General features: G+C 50.7%; 1 protein-coding gene across 3 annotated transcripts in view; it reads right to left on the bottom strand.

Moving 5' to 3' along the window:
* Nucleotides 1-14626, bottom strand: part of LOC125449276 (ribosomal protein S6 kinase alpha-5-like) — a 34419-nt gene extending 19793 nt beyond the window's left edge. The window contains exons 1-6 of one of the 3 annotated variants that reach the window (XM_059641658.1): nucleotides 14036-14626; nucleotides 13629-13692; nucleotides 6670-6741; nucleotides 3871-4089; nucleotides 2930-3045; nucleotides 1173-1280 (exon numbers count right to left, since the gene is read on the bottom strand). In XM_059641658.1, the coding sequence (XP_059497641.1) occupies nucleotides 1173-1280; nucleotides 2930-3045; nucleotides 3871-4089; nucleotides 6670-6741; nucleotides 13629-13683 (570 nt within the window). In that variant the 5' untranslated portion in view covers nucleotides 13684-13692; nucleotides 14036-14626. The remainder of the gene's footprint in view (nucleotides 1-1172; nucleotides 1281-2929; nucleotides 3046-3870; nucleotides 4090-6669; nucleotides 6742-13628; nucleotides 13693-14035) is intronic. The other 2 variants (XM_059641657.1, XM_059641659.1) reach the window with 2 other exon arrangements.
* Between the last annotated feature and the right edge of the window lie 7150 nt (nucleotides 14627-21776).

Here is a 21776-nt window from a genome sequence, read left to right as displayed (position 1 = left end):
TGCATGCACGCACACAGACACACACACTCACGAACACGCATGCACGCGCACACACACACACTCACGAACACGCATGCACGCACACACACACACACTCACGAACATGCATGCACGCACACAGACACACACACTCACGAACACGCGCATGCGTGCACACACAGACACACACACGGACGATCCCCAGATAGCCGTGTCAATTCTAAACAGCTGCCCACATCCCCAGCTCACCCTCCCAAAGTAAAGGATATCATACCCTAATGTCCTGAAAGCAGTGCACCAAATAACTCCCTTCTCCAAGACAATGGCCGAGCCTCACTGAGATTCTCATTGCATTTGGTTTTCCTCCATGTCTGCTACAATAAAATGGTGTTTGTGGCAGCGTGGATTATCAGCACCTAGCCGCAGTCTGCCTCCCATTCCCCCACGAGCTTCCCCTCACCTCACAGTCACATCATAACCACTCACAACATGGAAATACGGGCTGTCACTCCTAGTGACAGTGCTGAGAGCGCGGGCACTGTCGGAGGGTCAGCGCCAAGGGAGCGGGCGCTGTCGGAGGGTCAGCGCCGAGGGAGCGGGCGCTGTCGGAGGGTCAGTGCCGAGGGAGCACCGCGCTGTCGGAGGGTCAGCGCCGAGGGAGCGGGCGCTGTCGGAGGGTCAGCGCCGAGGGAGCGGGCGCTGTCGGAGGGTCAGTGCCGAGGGAGCACCGCGCTGTCGGAGGGTCAGTGCCGAGGGAGCGCTACACTGTCGGAGGGTCAGTGCCGAGGGAGCACCGCGCTGTCGGAGGGTCAATGCTGTGGAAGCGCTACACTGTCGGAGGGTCAGTGCTGAGGGAGCGCTACACTGTCGGAGGGTCAGTGCCAAGGGAGCATCGCGCTGTCGGAGGGTCAGTGCTGAGGGAGCGCTACACTGTCGGAGGGTCAGTGCCGAGGGAGCACCGCGCTGTCGGAGGGTCAGTGCTGAGGGAGCACCGCACTGTTGAAGGGTCAGCGCGCACAGGGAGGGTGTGCAGCACTTTGGGTTAGCCTAAGAGGCTGGAAGTTGTGTTTTGAGATATCTCAGATGCCTATGCCTCTCTCTCTGGTCGCCCCACCCACCTCCACCCCCACCTCAGAGGTCAATAATCAGCTGGTTGACCTCCTGAGCTCCCAGAATCCTTCAGTACAGCTCACCTCATCTGTGAGAAACTCTTTGCTCAGCCCGAAGTCAGTGAGGACCACGTGTCCCTCACTGTCCAGGAGGATGTTCTCCAGTTTAACATCTCTGTACACGATCCCTAACTGCAAGAGGAGAATTCTGTTCAGTTACATCAAAACAGTACTTGTCACTGTATCTTGGTACATGTGACAATAATAAATCAAATTAAATCGATAAAAAAATGTATGCCACAGAGGCGTGCCTTGCAGCCTGGCCAGTCTTTGTTGTCCTAGTCACACCTGTCATTAACACCTATTTAACATCTCTATCACTCCTATATCACTTATTCGCACCCGCTTTGCCTCAAGCTCCGGGTGCCCGCTGTTCCACTTGCTCGTCATCACCCTCTCGCTTGAAAACCTCTGCTTTCCAGCCCTGAGGAGGAGCCAGATGGGGCCCCTTCTCGGCTTCTCTCTCCACAGATCTTACCTGCCCTGCAGAGTTCCTCCATATATTTCTGCTTTTATTTATTGAGGCAAGGGCTTGTGGGGGAAACAGGCCTGAGGCTCCATGATCTTAAACACTCCATTACAGTCACAAGGTGTGGGATCAACCCCGTTTATAGACAGTTCTGACTTAACACAGGCTTCTTCAACACAAATTGGTTTTAATGCAACTGAAGAAATTTCATTAACTTTCCTTCTCTATCTTGGCTACAGCACTGTTCCATCCCTATCTCTTGAAATGTTGCAGTTATTCTGCAATTTTGTTATAACTCGAGACCACATGAGAATGGAAACTTTCCCACGACATCAGAACCGACTGCATTGACATGTTTTTACTTATTTACGGGATTTGGGCATCACTGGCCCAGCATTTATTGCCCCGTCTCCGGTTGCCCCTTGAGAAGGTCGGGGGGGGGGGGAAGCTGCCTTCTTGAGCCGCTGCAGTCCATACGCTGTGGGGTGACCCACAATGCCCCTTAGGGAGAGAATTCCAGGATTCTGACTCAGGGACGCTGAAGGAACGGTGATACATTCCCAAGTCAGGGCCTCGGAGGGGAATGTACAGGGGATGGTGTTCCCATGTTCCTGCTGCCCCTTGTCCTTCTGGATGGAAGTGGCTGGTGGGTTTGAAAGGTGCTGCCTGAGGATCTTTGGTGAGTTTCTGCAGAGAATCTTGTAGATGGTACACACTGCTGCGACTGAGCGTCGGTGGGGGTGGGGAGGGAGTGGGATGTTTGTGGATGTGGTGCCAATCAATCGGGGGCTGCTCTGTCCTGGATGGTGTCGAGCTTCTTGAGTGTTATTGGGGCTGCCCCCATCCAGGGGCAAGTGGGGGGCATTCCATCCCACTCCTGACTTGTGCCTTATAGATGATGGGACGGGCTTTGTGGGGTGGGGGGTGGGAGAGTCAGGAGGGGAGTTACTTGCTGCAGGATTCCCACCCTCTGACCTGCTCTTGTGGCCCCCTGCGTTAATGCGGTGAGTCCAGTTGAGTTTCTGGTCAATGGTAACCCTCAGGATGTTGATAGCAGGGGATTCAGTGATGGGAACACCATTGAATGTCAAGGGGTGGTGGTGAGATTGTCTCTTATTGGTGATGGTCAGAGCCTGGCATTTGCCAATGTTACTGGGCATTTGTCTGAATATCGCCCAGGTTTGGCTGTTCGTGAGCATGAGCTGTTTCAGTGTGTGAGGATTTGTGAATGGAGGTCATCACAGAGCATGAGATAGAGGGTGGGATGTCGATGGACTGGCTCAACATCAGAAGGCCACAGTTTCAAACATACCTTGTGCAGATGCTCCAGGGCAAGAATGATTTCGGCAATGTAGATCTGAACGTCTGCTTCGCTGAAGTGGTCTCGCTGGTACAGGTGGGTGAACAGCTCGCCTCCACTCACATAGTCTGTGCAGAGTGACCGGTCAGCATCACACTTCCTGTAGTTACTGAGCAAAGCTCCCTCTACACTGTCCCCCCCATCAAACACTCTCAGGGACAGCACGGGGTTAGATGCAGAGTAAAGCTCCTTCTGCACTGTCCCAATCAAACACCCCCAGGGACACATGGGGTTAGATACAGAGTAAAGCTCCCTCTGCACTGCCCCCCATCAAACACCCCCCAGGGACAGCACGGGGTTAGATACAGAGCAAAGCTCTCTCTACACTGTCCCCCGTCAAACACCCCCAGGTACAGCACGGGGTTAGATACAGAGCAAAGCTCCCTCTACACTGCCCCCCCATCAAACACCCCCAGGGACAGCATGGGGTTAGATACAGAGCAAAGGTCCCTCTACACTATCTCAATCAAACATGCCCAGGGACAGGGACAACACAGGGTTAGATACAGAGTAAAACTCCCTCTACACTGTCCCCTGTCAAACACTCCCAGCGACAGGGACAGCACGGGGGTAGATACAGAGTAAGACTGTGCCTGTACTGAGCACTGTCCATCTCTTCCTCACTATTTACCCAAAGGCAATCCCATGAACAGCGCAGAAACTCTGAGTTCCCGTCACAATGAGCCGCAGGCCTCCTGGGTCTGTGATCAGACAGGGAGTCCATTCAACCCATCGGCTTTGTGCAATACGAGTCCCATTGCCCCCATGCTGTTTGTGTGTGACTGGGGCACCAGAGGTGGAGGTGTGTTACTTAGCGGTTACTCAGTGAGGATAGGGTCAGGGGGTGTGGGGGGTGTTTTCTGGGGGCGTAGGGAGGAGGCGGAGTGCCTTACCAAGGATGAGGTGAAGTTTGGTGTCGGTCTGGAAGGCGTAGTGCAGCGTGACGAGGAAGGGGCTCTGGCGGATCTGCTCAAGGACCTGCCTCTCTGTCTTGGTGTGCTCCATTGTTTTGGTCTTCTGGATGATGGAAGCTTTCTTCAGCACTTTCATGGCAAAGAGCTTGCCTGTGTCATGGCCACATACCTTCCGCACCAGGAAGACCTTCCCGTAAGCTGGGGGACGGAGACAAAGAGAAAGACATATCATCACACAGAGTAAGAGATGCTCCCTTCAGGTCCTCTCTCTCAGTCACACACACACACACTTCCTGACTATCCCTTTCTCTCTCTCACACACACTCTCCCTGACTATCCTCACTCTCTCTCTCCCTCCTCCCCTCTCTCACACACACACACACACACACACCAACCATCCAACAAGATCTTGGTCGATCTCAATCCCACTCTTCCCCTCCACGGCCGCACACTTCATTGTTTAGGAAGGGTTATGGCGAGGAGGCCAGGAACCTGCGGTTGAAAAACACATCACCCGTGATCAAATGATGAAGCAGACCTGATGGGCTGAATGGCCAAATCCTGCTGTTGTGTCGTAGAGCCATAGAGCGCGCAAACAGACCCTTCGGCCCAACCAGTCCGTGCTGACCATAATCCCAAACTCAACTAGCTCCACCTGCCTGCTCCTGGCTCATATCCCTCCAAATCTTCCCCTATTTGTGTACTTATCCAAATGTCTTTTATACATTGTAATTATACCCATATCCTCATGAAGTCCATTCTGCATGTGTCTGTCTAAAAAGTTTGTCCCTACGTCTGTTTTGAAATCTCTCTCCACACCTTAAAAACGAGTCTCCTCGGCTTGAAATCTGCCATCCTCAGGAAAAACAATCACCATTAACCCTATCTCTAACCTTCTTGATTTTATAAACCTCTATAAAACTCGACCTCCTAAGGTCCAGTGAGAAAAGTCCCAGCCTTTCCTTATTACTCAAACCCTCCACACCCGACAACATCCTGGTAAATCTCTTCTGAATCCTGTCCAGTCATATCCCTCCTATCACTGGGCGACCCAGAACTGGGCACTGCGCGCCAGAAGAGACCTCAACTCAGGGGAGAGATGAGGAATCAGCCACGGGAATCTTTGCAGAACTGTTTTCGATGCAAGTGCAGTCCTCCTGATGTTAGGCGACCGGAACTGGGCACCGGACTCTGGGAGTGGTCCTCCCAACATCCTGCACTGATGCAGCAAGACTTCCCAACTGTAATGGTCCATGTCTCGTGCAAACTAATGCTTCAACAATGTGGCAAAGACACCCAGATCCCTGTGCACCCACAGCGAGCTGTCTCCCTAACTCAGGTCACTCGATCATTCAGCAAAAGGGAAGGCCATTCAGCCCTGCAAGTCTGTGCAAGCTCTTTGACAGATCTCCCGGAGTAAACATATTTCCCACAAACCCCCCGCTGAAAAGTTCATTCTCTTTGAGTCTTGCAGCTTTCTTCTGAGAGGAGTAGCCCTTTATAGAACTGGCTCGGAGTTTGGAGACTGAGGGTAGTGTTGGAGAGACTGGAGAGGCCAGCTAACAGTGCCCACTGCTTTTTGTCATTTATCTTCATATTTGGATGCGAAAGTGGGAGGCACAGTTAGTAAGTTTGCAGATGACAATAAAACTGGAGCTGTGATGGAGAGCGAAGAAGGTTACCTCAGAGTATAATGGGACCTTGATCAGGTGGGACAACGGACTGAGGAGTGGCAGGTAGAGTTAAATTTAGATAAATGTGAGGTGCTGCATTTTGGAAAGGCAAATCAGGGCAGGACTTATACACTTAATGGGAAGGTCCTGGGGAATGTTGCTGAATACCTTGGGGAGCAGGTTCATAGTTCCTTGAAAGTGGAGTTGCAGGTAGACAGGGCGGTGAGGAAGGTGTTCGGTACGCTTGCCTTTATTGGTCAGTGTATTGAGTATAGGGAGTTGGGAGGGTCATGCTGAGGCTATACAGGACATTGGTTAGGGCCACCTTTGGAAAACTGTGTTCAATCCTGGTCTCCTGCTTTAGGAAGGATGTTGTTAAACTTGAGAGGGTTCAGAAAAGATTTACAAGGATGTTGCCAGGGTCAGAGGGTTTGAGCTACAGGGAGGGGCTGAATAGGCTGAGGCCATTTTCCCTGGAGTGTCGGAGGCTGAGGGGAGACCTTATAGACGTTTAGAAAATCATGAGGGGCGTGGATAGGGTGAATAGACAGAGTCTTTTCCCCAGGGCAGGGGAGTCTAAAACTAGAGGGGCACAGGTTGAAGGTGAGAGGGGAAAGATTTAAAAGGGACCCGAGGGGCACTTTTTTTGCACAGAGGGTGGTGCGTGTATGGATCGAGCTGCCAGAGGAAGTGATGGAGGCTGGTACAGTTACAACATTTAAAAGGCACAGGGATGGGTACATGAATAGGAGGGGTTTAGAGGGCCAAATGCTGGCAAATGGGACTAGTTGGCATGAACGAGTTAGACCGAAGGGTCTGATTCCGTGCTGTACATCTCTGTGACTCTATAAATATTGATCCTGGTTCTCTTTTAAAACCAATCACATCAGCATAGGCCTCTTAGATTCAATTCAATCTTCTCACCATTAACAGCAACACCAGCAGGTGCACCATATGGTTAGATACAGAGTAAAGCTCCCTCTACACTGTCCCCCATTAAACACTCCCACATTAGACACAGCACGGGGTTAGATACAGAATAAAGATCCCTCAATGTCACCCATATATATCCTTCCCTTACAAATTTTGAGTAGCTGGACTTTACCTCCTGTCCCCAGGACTTTCAGGAGCTCAAAGTTTTCCATTCCCACTTTTTCTGGGTGTCCCGTTAGGTTTGCTGTGAGGGAGAGAGATCAAACAGACCAAACATTAGGGAGAAACGGGCTTTCAGCAAGTCACTTTCAGACGCTGCAAATATACTGAACCGTGAGGAATAGGTCCTTGCTCCAAACTGGAAGGGGAAGGTATAAACCCCCCCGAACCTCCCCCCCCATTGATCAGATTCCAGTCTGTAACTCCCTCCTGGCGGGGTATCTGTTATTCTGTATATAAAACCCCCCCCGAAGCCCCTTGATCAGATTCCAGTTTGTAACTCCCTCCCGGGGTATCTGTTATTCTGTATATAAACCACCCCGAACCCCTCGATTAGATTCCAGTCTGTAACTCCCTCCCGGGGGTATCTGTTATTCTGTATATAAACCACCCCGAACCCCTCGATTAGATTCCAGTCTGTAACTCACTCCCGGGTATCTGTTATTCTGTATATAAACCCCCCCCCCCGAATGTTTGGATTAGATTCCAGTCTGTAACTCCCTCCCCAGGGGGTATCTGTTAATCTGTATATAAACCCCCTGAACCCCCTCGATTAGATTCCAGTCTGTAACTCCTTCCCGGGTATCTGTTATTCTGTATATAACCCCCCCCCCGAACGTTTGGATCAGATTCCAGTCTGTAACTCCCTCCTGGGGTATCTGTTATTCTGTATACAAACCACCCCAGACCCCTCGATTAGAATCCACTGCTGAAGAATTGCAGGAATGTGTGGAATGGGAGTAAGAGCGATTCAGGGAATTTTTTCTGATAAACAATTGACTATGTTGATCTCTTTTCAGTGAGGATTCTTCTGTGATTTGGAGCAGTATTAAATCTCTGGGGTCCATAAATACTGCCTGAAACAGCTCTGAAACCACTTGAGGATAATTGTGTTCTTGTTTTGAAATGCCAGTCTAGCACTGGGAGAAATGCCAGTAAGTGGCTATATTTATATCAGCAAAGAGGCCCTGTTACTGTCAAGTTAAACAGATAAACCCAGCAGCATTATTCTGGGCCATTTTAACAATTAAACCTTCACACCCAAGCATAAAGAGGAAACACACAGAGGCTGTAAAATGAAATTATCTCTCAGGTACTGTTTTGCCCATCTATCTCAGGAAGCAGGCATTTCCACCTGGACCAGGCCTTATATCCCTGACCAAGCCACATCTCCAGATCCAGACCTCACCCTGTGACCAGGCCTCATGTCCCTGACCAGGCCGCATCTCCAGATCCAGGCCTCACATCCCTGACCAGGCTGCATCTCCAGATCCAGGCCTCACCCTGTGACCAGGCCTCGTGTCCCTGACCAGGCTACATCTCCAGATCCAGGCCTCATCCTGTGACCAGGCCTCATATCCCTGACCAGGCCACCTCTCCAGATCCAGGCCTCACCCTGTGACCAGGCCTCATATCCCCGACCAGGCCACATCTCCAGGTCCAGGCCTCACCTTCAAATCAAGGCCTCATCTCCACATTCAAGTCTCATCCTTTATTCATTCACAGATGAGGGTGTTACTGGTTAAGGCCGGCATTACTGCCCATCCCTAATTGCCCAGAGGGCAGCTAAGAGTCAACCACATTGCTGTGGGTCTGGAGTCACATGTAGACCAGACCACGTAAGGATGGCAGTTTCCTTTCATAAAGGACATTTGTGAGCCTGATGGATTTTTCCGACAATCAACGATGGATTCACGGTCATCATTAGATTGTTAATTCCAGATATTTTATTGAATTCAAATTCCATCATCTGCCGTGGTGGAACTTGAACCTGGTCCCCAGAACATTACCTGCGTCTCTGGATTTGCAGTCAGTGATAATACCACTCGGCCATCACCTCATATTGCAGACCAAGCCAAAATCTTTAGTTCCAGGCCTCACCTCCTGAACCAGGCTGCATTTCCAGATCCTGACCTCATATCCCAACCGTGTAGAGTTGAGTTAATCCTAAATTAAGCTAGTCCCATTTGCCAGCATTTCGTCCATTTTGCCCATTTTGCTCATTCCACAAACACTCGCACCAGCCTCTGTGTGAAAATGTTGCCTCCCACGTCCCTTTTAAATCTTTCCCCTCTCACCTTAAACCTGTGCCCCTCTAGTTTTGGACTCCCCCACCCTGGGGATAAAGACCCTGACACTCACCCTATCCATGCCCCTCATGATTTTATAAACCTCTACAAGGTCACCCCTCAGCCCCTGACGCTCCAGGGAAAATAGCCCCAGCCTCTCCCTGTAGCTCAAACCCTCCAATCCCAGTAACTTCCTTGTAAATCTTTTCTGAACCCTTTCGAGTTTCACAACATCCTTCCTGCAGCTGGAGACCGGAATTGAACACAGTTTTCCAAAGGTGGCCCTAACCAATGTCCTGTATAGCCTCAGCATGACCCTCCCAACTCCCTATACTCAATACACTGACCAATAAAGGCGAGTGTACCGAACACCTTCCTCACCGCCCTGTCTACCTGCAACTCCACTTTCAAGGAACTATGAACCTGCTCCCCAAGGATTTCAGCAACATTCCCCAGGACCTTCCCATTAAGTGTATAAGTCCTGCCCTGATTTGCCTTTCCAAAATGCAGCACCTCACATTTATCTCAATTTAACTCTACCTGCCACTCCTTGGCCCAGTGGTCCATCTAATCAAGATCCTGTTGTACTCTGAGGTAACCTTCTCCGCTGTCCACTCCACCTCCAATTTTATTGTCATCTGTAAACGTACTGACTGTACCTCCTAAATTCACATCCAAATCATTTATATAGATGATGAAAAGCAGTGGATCTAGCACCGATCCTTGTGGCATATCGCTGGTCATAGGCCACCAGTCTGAAAAGCAACTACGACCCTCTGTCTCCTACTTTCAAGCCAATTTTGCATCTAAATGGCTAGCTCTGCCTGTATTCCATGTGATATAACCTTGCCAAATGCCTCGCTGAAGTCTATATACACAATGTCCAGACTAAGGCCTCGCCTCCTGAACTAGGCCTCACCTCCTGGACCAGGCCACATACCCCAAACCAGGCCACAATCTCCTGATCCAGATTTCACCCCCTGGCCCAGGCCACATCTCCTGGTTCAAGACTTACTTTCCTGGACTAGGCCTTACATCCCTGGACCAGGCCACATTTCCCAGAGCAGGCTCCAACTCCAGGTCCACGCCTCAGCTCCTGGGGCCAGGCTTCAAAGTTCAGTTCAGGCCTTACCACCAACCAAAATAATCATTGGCATCCCCAATCAGGCCTCCCTTCCTCACCAGGCAGGCTTCAGGTTCTGGACTGACCGTCGTCTCCAGGATCAGGCATCAGCCTCCAGGCCTAGGTCCGCCCTCCAGGAAGGGGCCTCAAAAGCCTGCAAAAGGCTTCAAAACCCAGACCAGGCCTCACCTCTGATGGTAGGCACCACATCCTGGATTCGATTGCACATCCCAGATTAGGTCTCCCAGGCCTCACTGGTTTACAAAGTCTCACCAGGACCTACCTGAAGGCCTCACCTTGTGACCAGGCCTCACCTCCCAGACCATCTCTGGGACCAGGCCTTGATTCCACAGCCTGGCATCAGTCCTAAGACAGAGTTTCACCTCCAGGTCTGGTTCTTAGTACATAGGCAAGGCACCTCCTCTGGCGCAGTAGTCACTACTTTAAGGAACAGAAGTTCAAATCCCACTCCAGCAGTTGTGGAATTGAAATTCAATTTTTTTTTAAATTGAAAAAAACTCTGCCTACCTCTTGAACATCAGGCCAGAAGAACCAAGCCCCAGCACCAGGCCTGCAGTTCATCAACACAACCATGCCTCCCCCTCAACACCAGGTCCAAAGTCCCCATCCAAGCCTCATCTCTGGGTCCAGGCTTCAGATTCTAGATGAGTCCTCCCTCTCGTCTGGCCTCCTAAACTAAGCCTCAGCTCAATTAAGGCATCATCTCTCACTCTGAGCCTCACTTCTATGACAAAGCCTCAGGCTCAGGCCTCACATCCTGCAATAGGCTTCTATTCATCTTCTAAACAGGCCTCATTGCTCGAAACAGGTTTCACTTCCCTAACTAGGCCTTAGCCCCAAGCCTGAAGCCTCATGCCTGCCCTTCACATCCAGGCCTTGCCTTTGGGATTTGGCCTCAAATCCAGGACCAACGCTTACTGTACAACAGGGCTTCACCTCTTGCCTCCACCATCTGACCAATATTGTACCACCAGGAATAACCAGCACACAGCGCCCCCCCCCCCCCCGCCCCCGCCCCCAGGCAGCCTGGGCTTTACTTTCACACATTCAGGGCCTAGCCTCAAGCTGAAGGTCTGGGTGGGTGTGGGGAGGGGCATGAAGCTGAAAGCAAGCTGCCGATGGAGAGCTTGAGGCATGGGGGAGGGAGGTAAGGAGAGAAGGTGGATCGAAAGAGAGGGAATGGTGGAAGGAGTGAACATGTGAGCAAGATGTATGGGGAGAAGGCATATGAGAGGGGGTTGATGGAGGAAGGGAATGTGTGAGGGATGGTGAAGACAGAGACCGAAAAGAAGGAAGAATTCTGTGTAACCCCTCCCAAAAGCTGCAACAGCCCTTGTGCAAATGTTTTCTCAGTGGGATGGCAGATGGGGATAACAAGGGGCCTCAGTGACCCATTGGAACGGAGGGGTCAGGGGGCAAAGGGGAGGAGGTCAAGCTAGACCACAGGGGCACTGCGAGAACTCGGGAATCCCAACTGGAAAGGAACATCATTCATCTGTTGGACACCAAAAGAAAAAAGAATGAGGCGACTTCTTCAAGGGCTCAGGTGATGAGTTCCAGCCCAGCAGGCCATTCCTGATTCCCAAATGGAACTCATACTCAACTAGCTCCACAAGGAGCTTAACGAGTGATTTCCCCTGTGGGCCTTGTACGGGTTATCAAGGGTACCCCAGCGCCACCCAGTGCGAGGAAACTACTACAAGGGTGATGCCCCCCACAGCCGAATAGCAGACATTAGGTTTGAGGAGAGGGATTTCCTCAGGAAATGGCTGATGCCTGGGAAAAGGGTGAAGAGGAGTAGAGGACAAGGAGTGTCACGAAAGAAGGGGAAAGGACAGTCTCTGTAGCTGAGTTTAAAGAGGGGATTTTTAGTCACTGTCAGCATACTGCATGCATCAGCCCTACCTGTGATGCAGGCTCCATTTGCTGTGACTCACAGTTCACCTCAGCCCCACCCAGTCCTTCACAAAGCTCAGGCTGAGTCACAGACACATCAACTCATTCATCGGCCCAGAATGTCCCAAAGGGAATAAAACCCACATCCAGCAGGAACAGGTAGCAACAAGGGGCAGACACAGACAGAAAACAATCACACAATGACAGCACACCGAACGGGCAAACAGACTTAGATACACGTCAAACTCCGAGTGCCGAGGGAGCGGGCACTGTCGGTGGGGCAGCGCTGAGGGAGCGGGCGCTGTCGGAGGGTCAGTGCTGAGGGAGCGGGCGCAGTCGGAGGGTCAGCCCTGAGGGAGCGGGCACTGTCGGAGGGGCAGTGCTGAGGGAGCGGGCACTGTCGGAGAGTCAGCGCTGAGGGAGCGGGCACTGTCAGAGGGTCACCGCCGAGGGAGCGGGCACTGTCAGAGGGTCAGTGCCGAGGGAGCGGGCACTGCCAGAGGGTCAGCGCTGAGGGAGTGGGCACTGTCAGAGGGTCAGTGTTGAGGGAGCGGGCACTGTCAGAGGGTCAGCGCTGAGGGAGCGGGCACTGTCGGAGAGTCAGCGCTGAGGGAGCGGACACTGAGGGTCAGCGCTGAGGGAGCGGGCACAGTCGGAGGGTCAGCACTGAGGGAGCGGGCACTGTCGGAGAGTCAGCGCTGAGGGAGTGGGCACTGTCAGAGGGTCACCGCCGAGGGAGCGGGCACTGCCGGAGGGTCAGTGCCAAGGGAGCGTGGCACTGTCGGAGGGTCAGTGCCGAGGGAGCACAGCACTTTAGGAGGGTCAGTGCCGAGGGTGCGTGGCACTGTCGGAGGGTCAGTGCCGAGGGAGCACGGCACTTTAGGAGGGTCAGTGCCGAGGGAGCGCGGCACTGTCAGAGGGTCAGTGCCGAGGGAGCGCGGCACTTTAGGAGGGTCAGTGCCGAGGGTGCGTGGCACTGTCGGAGGGTCAGTGCCAAGGGAGCGCGGCACTGTCGGAGGGTCAGTGCCGAGGGAGCGCGGCACTTTAGGAGGGTCAGTGCCGAGGGACCGGGCACTGTCGGAGGGTCAGTGCCGAGGGAGCGGGCACTGCCGGAGGGTCAGTGCCGAGGGAGCGGGCGCTGCCGGAGGGTCAGCGCCGAGGGAGTGGGCACTGTCGGGGATGTTGACTTGCAGGATGGATGTAAATGATCGCAGAGATGGTGTTTGGATTCGATGCCTAGCCCACACTCCTGTGCCCCAGGATGTCCAGTCATGACATGTCCTGGATTTGACTCAACCCACACTACAGATGATTCAGTGGGATCTTGCTGTGTGCTGATTCCTCGGGAAGGAGTCAAGGTTGGGCTGTTGGAAAAGCCCCCCCAGTAAAAGTAAGGGAACGCCCTCAATCCAGTAGCTCCCCTCCCCACAGATTGATAACCCAGTGACTCTCAACCATGTACCAAATAGGAATGGCAAAGCCTCTCCCTGAAAAATTAGCAGTGGTTCTCCCTCTGAAACCAACCCTCTGTGGCCCATCCCCAACCACTCAATCTCCAAACCCCCGCCTTCCCCGACTGTTAGCCAGGGCAGTGATGGCTTCCACAGTCGAGATGCCCGCTCAATCGTCGGTGGGATGCGCCCACGCCTTGCCACTGCCCTGGGGCTCCACCTCTACCCAACATCAGGAGGAGGAGACGATCGAGAGCAAGGGAAAGGCTCGATCAACGTAACACTGCCCTTTCGTGACTTTTCACTTGAATTAAGTTAAATCCTGTAAAACCTCCCGCAACGTCAAGCTCACCGTGTTTAAGCTCATGTTTGACGGTGCAGCTGTCCTCCTCTGCGCTGTCGTCCATGATTTATGTCTGGATTGATTTTTAAGAACACTTAAAAAAAAACAGGAAGGGGGCGAAAAATACCAGATTGCGCGATGAGTGTGAGAGACTGAATGCGGACAGTCTCAGTCGCTGAGTGGCAGATCCAGCGCAAGGGAGGCAAAACGGTTTGACAGCATGCCCCAGGGAGGAGGTGCGGAATCGGGAGGAGACGGGGAGGGAGGTTGGGCGAGGCGTGGGAGGACTCCTGGTCAATTTCAGCCTCCCAAGATTGGGGGATTTCTGCTCAGTTTCACCGTGGTAGTGGCTTGGGGGGGGGGGGGGGTGGCTGCCCTCTCAATTTCAAGCCTCGCAGATTCCTGCTGAAGGATACAGTGTTGCCGTTGTCACTAGTCAATTTCAGATACAATGTTGCCACTTCCCAGTGTCCGTTTCAGATACAATGTTGCACGTCTTTTTGTTAATTTCCCCCGTCGATTTCCGACACAATGTTGCCAAGTCTCTCCTGTCGACTTCGGTTGCCCGGTTCCTCGGGTCAGATCGCGTCGCCGGTGTCGGTTTCGGGGGTGGCGAGGGGGCAGACCCCCCCCCCCCAAAAGAAAAACCGGGTTCGCCGAGGCTGATCCTGTCAGTTTCAGTATTCGCTTCCACCTCGCTTTGAGAGGAGGGGACCCGAATTGGTCTCACCCCACCAAAGCAAAAACCCACACGAAATAAAACTTGCGGGGATGTCCGGCAGCGTCACCTCGCCGGCCGCTGGGGATCCTTGCCGCACACTTTTGCAAACTAGCAAACATTTGAGAAAGGGGTGGGGAGGGGGGGGGGTTGTGTATTCTTCTCTCTCGCCTCAAACCCCTGTCGTGCTTCCTCTCTCTGGTTCCAGTCGGTGGTGTAATTTCTCCCCCGCCCCTTCTGTGTGTGTGTGTGTGTGTGTGTGTGTGTGTTTTTGGCGGCTGTCTCTCTCTGAATTCTTCCGGGAAACGTCTAGGGCTGGTTCGGATTACAGAGAGAGAGAGAGAGAGAGAACATGCGAAATACAAAATTGTAACACACACAGACACACAGCTTCTGTACGGAGGCCGCAAGAGATCATATTTCGATGAGTTTCATATTTCAATGGCTCTCTGATGAAGGGTCTAGGCCCGAAACGTCAGCTTTTGTGCTCCTGAGATGCTGCTTGGCCTGCTGTGTTCATCCAGCTTCACACTTTGTTATCTGGGATTCTCCAGCATCTGCAGTTCCCATTATCTCTATCATATTTCAATGACACTTTGCAAAAGGTCTGTAATTACAATTCCCTAAGACTGGGAGGAATTTATTTGGGATCAGAGATGATGGCAACTGCAGATGCTGGAGAATCCGAGATAACAAGTGTGGAGCTGGATGAACACAGCAGGCCCAGCAGCATCTCAGGAGCACAAAAGCTGACGTTTCGGGCCTAGACCCAGAGAGCTCTCTGATGAAGGGTCTAGGCCCGAAACGTCAGCTTTTGTGCTCCTGAGATGCTGCTTGGCCTGCTGTGTTCATCCAGCTCCACACTTTGTTACCAGGAATTTATTTGAATGTGTTTACCAACCGGACCACAGGAAGCAGATGCAAGGAGGGAATGAGACAGAAATTAGCCTGAAACTCTACTCCAGGGAGAACGAAAGAGGCCACTCTGCCCCTCCTCCTCCTCCACTTCAGAGATAATGGGAACTGCAGATGCTGGAGAATCCGAGATAACAAGGTGTGGGGCTGCATGAACAAGCAGCATCTTAGGAGCACAGAAGCTAACGTTTCAGGCCTAGACCCTTCATCACTTTGAGCTACAGTTATAAGTTCTGCCACCCCTCCACCCCCTCCCCGGTCTCCTTGCCATCACGTTCCTGATTATGTTGGGATGGGTTGACCCTGCAGGAACGGTAAATAAAATGCTAAATGTAGTGGTTTGGTGGTTAGCACTGCTGCCTCACAGCCCCAGGCATACAGGTTCGAGTCCACCATCGGGCGACTATCTGTAGGAGGGGTTTGCATATTCTCTGTGTGGGTCCCCTGGATGGGCATATATGAATAGGAAGGGTTTAGAGAGAATAGGAGCCTAGATTAATTTAGGAATTTTAGAACATAGAACATAGAACATTACAGCACAGTACAGGCCCTTCGGCCCTCGATGTTGTGCCGACCTGGCATACCGATCTCAAGCCCATCTAACCTACACTATTCCATGTACGTCCATATGTTTATCCAATGACGCCTTAAATGTACCTAAAGTTGGCGAATCTACTACCGTTGCAGGCAAAGCGTTCCATTCCCTTACTACTCTCTGAGTAAAGAAACTACCTCTGACATCTGTCCTATATCTTTCACCCCTCAATTTAAAGCTATGCCCCCTCGTGCTCGCCGTCACCATCCTAGGAAAAAGGCTCTCCCTATCCACCCTATCTAACCCTCTGATTATTTTATATGTTTCAATTAAGTCACCTCTCAACCTTCTTCTCTCTAATGAAAACAGCCTCAAGTCCCTCAGCCTTTCCTCGTAAGACCTTCCCTCAATACCAGGCAACATCCTAGTAAATCTCCTCTGCACCCTTTCCAAAGCTTCCACATCCTTCTTATAATGACCAGAACCGTACACAATACTCCAAATGCGGCTGCACCAGAGTTTTGTACAGCTGCAGCGTAACCTCTTGGTTCTGGAACTCGATCCCTCTATTAATAAAAGCTAAAACACTGTATGCCTTCTTAACAGCCCTGTCAACCTGGGTGGCAACTTTCAAGGATCTGTGTACATGGTCACTGAGATCTCTCTGCTCATCTACACTACCAAGAATCTTACCATTAGCCCTGTACTTTGCCTTCCGGTTACTCCTACCTCACACTTGTCTGCATTAAACTCCGTTTGCCACCAGTTTTGGCCAGCATGGATGATTTGGATCAAAGAGTCTGGTTCTGTGCTGTATGATTCTATCTGGATTGGCCCATAGGGTACGGGCTGAGTGGATTAGCCATGGGAATTGCGGGGTGATAGGTATAGGGGTTGGATGCTCCTCAGAGGATTGGTGTGGACTTGATGGGCTGAATGGCTTGCTTGTGTGCTGCAGGGATTCTATGTTGAAGTTTGAAGCAAGCAAGCCTTCTGATTTCTTCCGTGAACAATCCTGTCAGGTAGGGCCTCACACACACTGTGAACTCTGTTAAAGACCAGCTACACATGAGAGAATCCCCCTCTCCTTTCCAAAAGATAATTCAACTATTTACAATAACAAGTGAATCTATGACTCACTGTAAGTACAGATTATTTGCTGAATCTCCTGTCTGGTTGTGATGGTGCTTTCCACAATCATCAGTCTCTCATTCCTGCTTGTGACGGCAAAGGTTTGTTTTCATTTATTCAGTCACAGGATGAGGGCGTCGCTGGCCGGGCAACATTTATTGCCCATCCCTAACTGCCCAGAGGACAATTAAGAGTCAGCCACATTGCTGTGGGTCTAGAGTCACACGTAGGCCCAGAACAGGATAAGGATGGCAGTTTCCTTCCCTAAAGGACATGAGTGAACCAGATGGGTTTTTCTGACAATCGACAGTGGATTCATGGCCTCAGTAGATTCCATGTTTCGATTTATTTGATTTATTATTGCCACGTGTTCCTAGATACAGTGAAAAGTTTTGTTTTGCGTGCAGTACAGGCAGATCATTACCATATAAAGTGCATTAGGGTACTAGAACAGAGCAAGAAATACAATGTTATGGCTGCAGGGAAAGTGCACAAACAGTGAAATTAATGTTAAATTTGAAGTTTGAGAGGGTCAGTCAGAAGTCTAATAACAGCAGGGAAGAAGCTGTTCTTGAATCTGTTGGTCTATCTGTTTAAGTTTTTGTAACTTCCGTGTGATGGAAGAGGTTGGAAAAGATCATGAACAGGGTTGGGGGGATCTTCGATGATGTTGGCAGCCTTCTCAAGAGAGTGAGCATTGTAGGTGGAGTCAATGGATGTAGGATAATGAAGTGTGGAGCTGGATGAACACAGCAAGCCAAGCAGCATCAGAGGAGCAGGAAGGCTGACGTTTCGGGTCTCCTTGTGGTCCTGGGCAGAGCAGTTGCTGGACCAAGCCTTGATGCACCCAGATAGAATGCTTTCTAGAGTGCATCAGTAAAAAGCTGGCAAGAGCCTTTCAAAACTGCTGAATTTCCTTAGCCTCCTGGGGGAGTAGAGCTGTTGTTGTGTTCTCTTGACTGTACTGTCAATGTCCTGATTCAGTTGGTGCACGAGCTTCTCTTTGGATAGATGACCCATAGCTTGTGGGTCATCCTGTTAACTTTCAAATCCATGGCAGGGTTTGAACTTGGGTCCCCAGGACTTTAGCTCTGTCCAGCGATAATACCATGAGGCAAAACTTCTCACTTTGCTCACTCTTATTTGGGCTCTGGTTACTCTCTTAGGATTTTCCTTCCGGCTGCATTACAGCCAATTCTTGCTCCCCAATAGCTATTGACTGATCTTATTCCTTGAGTGGTTCAAGCCTTCTAAGTATTTACTATTTGTTCCTCAAGTGAGTCTTCTGGTTTCATACCCTGGCTCCTTCATGTTCCATCAGTTTTAGCCTTCTGGTGGATTCTCCCCTTCGCAAAATGCTCTGCTAATCTCCAGCTTCTCTAACCTTTTTTGCTTCATTTTGCTTTTTGGTTATTGATGAAGAAGCTGTATGGCATGCTTGGCTTTATTGGTTGGGGCATTGAGTATTAGAGTCAGGATAACAAGGTGTCAAGCTGGATGAACACAGCAGGCCAAGCAGCATCAGAGGAGCAAGAAGGCTGGCAAGTCAGGCCCAGACCCTTCCTCAGAAATCTAGGGTCGAGGTCCGAAACATCAGTTTCCCTGCTCCTCTGATGCTGCTTGGCCTGCTGCATTCATCCAGCTCCACACCTTGTTATCTCAGATTCTCCAGCATCTGCAGTTCCTACTGTCTCTGCAACAAGAGTCAGGATGTCATGTTACAGCTTGAAAAGACTTTGGTGAGGCCACACTGAGAGTACGGCACCCAATTCTGGTTGCCACATTACAGGAAGGATGTGGGGGCTTTGGGGAGAGGGTGCAGAAGGGGTTTACCAGGATGCTGCCTGGATTAGAGGGTGTGAGTTATAAGAGAGAGGCTGGGAAAACTCGAGTTGCTTTCTCTGGAGCAGCAGAGGCCAAGGGGAGATTTGATAGAGTCTGTAAAACTATGAGATGCATAGATAGGGTTGACGATCAGAATATTTTACCCAGAGTTGAGATATCTAATACTAGGGGGTATGCATTTAAGGTGAGGGGTGGAAGTTCAAAGGAGATGTGAGGGGTATTTTTTTTACACAGAGAGTTGTAGGAGTCTGCGACGGGCGGTGGTGGAGGCAGTTAAGGGCATTTCAGGAACTTTTAGTTAAGCATAGGAATGTGCAAGAAATGGAGCGATAGGAACCAAGGGTAGGCAGAAGGAATTAGTTTAATTTGGCATCTTATTTGACACAACATATGAAGAGAGGTTGAGTGGATTAGGATTATTTTCATTAGAAAGACGGAGATTGAGGGGGGACCTGATTGAGGTCTACAAAATCACGAGGGGTATAGACAGGGTGGATAGCAAGAAGCTTCTTCCCCCAGAGTGGGGACTCAATTACTAGGGGTCATGAGTTCAAAGTGAGAGGAGGAAAGTGTAAGGGAGATATGCGTGGAAAGTTCTTTACACAGAGGGTGGTGGGTGCCTGGAACATGTTGCCAGCGGAGGTGTTAGAGGTGGGCACGACAGAGTCATTTTAAGATATATCTAGACAGATACATGAATGGGCAGGGAGCAGAGGGATACAGATCGTTGGAAAATAGGTGAGATAACGAAGTGTAGAGCTGGATGAAAACAGCAGGCCAAGCAGCGTCTTAGGAGCAGAAAAGCTGATGCCTCGGGCCTAGATCCTTCATCAGAAATGCTCGAAATGTCTGCTCCTAAGATGCTGCTTGGCCTGCTGTGTTCATCCAGTTCTACACCTCGTTATCTCGGATGCTCCAGCATCTGCAGTTCCTATTATTTCTCTTGGAAAATAGGCAACAGGTTTAGACAGAGGATCTGGATCGACACAGGCTTGGCGGGCCGAAGGGCCTGTTCCTGTGCTGTCATTTTTTTGGTTCTTTGTTCTAATGTAGTGGGCTGAAAGGCCCATTCCTGTGCTGTGCAGTTCTATATTCCTTTCCTGTTTGAGTTGATAGACATTTGTTTCTGAAAGTTGTTCTGGTGTGTCATCTGTGTTGTGAATTGTACATCTGTTCGCTGTGCGTCTGCATGTATTAAACTCAAGTCGATGCATCTACAGCTGTTCCTGCTGAACCTGATTCAGTTGGTGCGTGAGTTTCTCTTTGGATAGGTGACACACAGCTTGTGGGTCATCCTGCTAACTTTCTTTCACTTTCAATTCTTTGTTCACCTTTGTGAGCTGAGCAGAAATGTCCCTGAAAGATTTAACCACCTCGGATTTAGAAATTCTTTGCCAACATGAACTTCCAGTTCTGAGGAAGGGTCATTGGACCTGAAACGTTAACTCTTGTCCTTATTCTTCACAGATGCTGCCAGACCTGCTGACCTTTTCCAGCAACTTCTGTTTTTGTTCATGAACTTGCGTTTGTCTCTTCATAAAAGAGAGCTGAGTCCTTCAGTTCAGACAAAAGTGCTCTGTTCAAAAATGTCTCTTGAATGTTACAGTTTTTTTCTGATGACTGACTGTTCCCATGCATTGTGACCAGCGCAGAGTCAAGGTACATCAGCTATTACAGATGCAGCAGGGTCTACAATGCAGAATTTTCATAGATTCCCTGCAGTGTGGGTGCATTGAGCCTACACTGACCCTGCATAGGATCCCATGCATCCTATCCCTGTGTTTCCCACGGATAATCTACTGAGCCTGTGCATTCTTGGACGCTATGGGGCAATTTAGCACGGCCAGTCCACCCTAACCCGCACATCTTTGGACTGTGGGAGGAAAGCCATGCAGATGCAAAGAGAATGTGCAAACACTACACAGACTGTAAGATAACAGTGCTAACCACTGAGCCATCGTGTTTTACACATTCATACCAGAATATTGGCATTGCTGGCTAGGCCCAGTATTTATTGCTCATCCCTAATTGCCCAGAAAGTGTCAACCACTTTGCTGTGGGTCTGGAGTCACACGTAGGCCCAGACTAGGTAAGGATGGCAGTTTCTTCCCTAAAGGACATAGGGTCTTTCCAACAATGGGTCCATTGTCATTGTTAGACCCTTAATTCCAGATTATTTTCCTCGAACTCAAATTTCACCAATGGTGACAGCAGAACTTGAACTCATGTTATCCAGAGCGTTAGCCAAGTCTGAAACAAACAGGAACAGAAATTGCTGGAGAAACTCTGGCAACACCTGTAGAGAGAGAAGTGGAGCTAATGCTTCAAGTGCAGTGACTTTTTGTCAGAGCTGATGGTGGCTAGGACAAGGGTGGTACTTAGGCTGGTGAAGGACGGCGGGGGGCGGTGGTGAGAGTTGACGGCTAGGTGGAGATGCCTGTGATAGAGAAAGGCATACAAAGGGATTGTCGACGGTGAGCCCCAATGTGGATCCGATGTTGGACTGGGGCAGACAGTGTCAGAGGTCATCAGGTTAGCGTCCAATAGGTTTATTTGAAATCGCGAGCTTTCATAGTGCTGCCCCTTCGCCAAGTGCAGGACCGGGGATGACGAGAAGGTGATAAAGAGGGCTAGGAGCGGGTGAAAATGGGTCAGCAAAAGCAGCCCATATTGGGTCTGGGCCATGTGACGGAATGTAAAGGAAGCGGAAGAATATGGTCAGGCCATAAAATTATTGAACTCAAGTGTTCAGACCTGAAAGTCTGCAGGGACCCCCAGAGCGCTGCAGCTGGTCTGAGACAGAGATATTGGCCGGGAAACACCATGAGGTGTTGAAGTGGCAGGCAACTGGAAGGCCAGGATCACTGGGTAGGGGGGGTGGTCAAGGGCCTGGAAATGTTAGCTCTGTTTTCTCTAGGCGCAGATGTTGCCAGCTGTGCTGCAGACCCGCAGTTTCCTCAGAGTGAGTGTCACTTCATGTGCCGATATCATGGCAGGATATATGGGGTTTCTT

The sequence above is a fragment of the Stegostoma tigrinum genome, chromosome 42 (assembly GCF_030684315.1).
Source record: "Stegostoma tigrinum isolate sSteTig4 chromosome 42, sSteTig4.hap1, whole genome shotgun sequence".
In the NCBI taxonomy this organism is placed as follows: Eukaryota; Metazoa; Chordata; class Chondrichthyes; order Orectolobiformes; family Stegostomatidae; genus Stegostoma; species Stegostoma tigrinum.
Note: the sequence above shows the minus strand (reverse complement) of the source record. Positions and strands in the feature narration are given on the sequence as shown.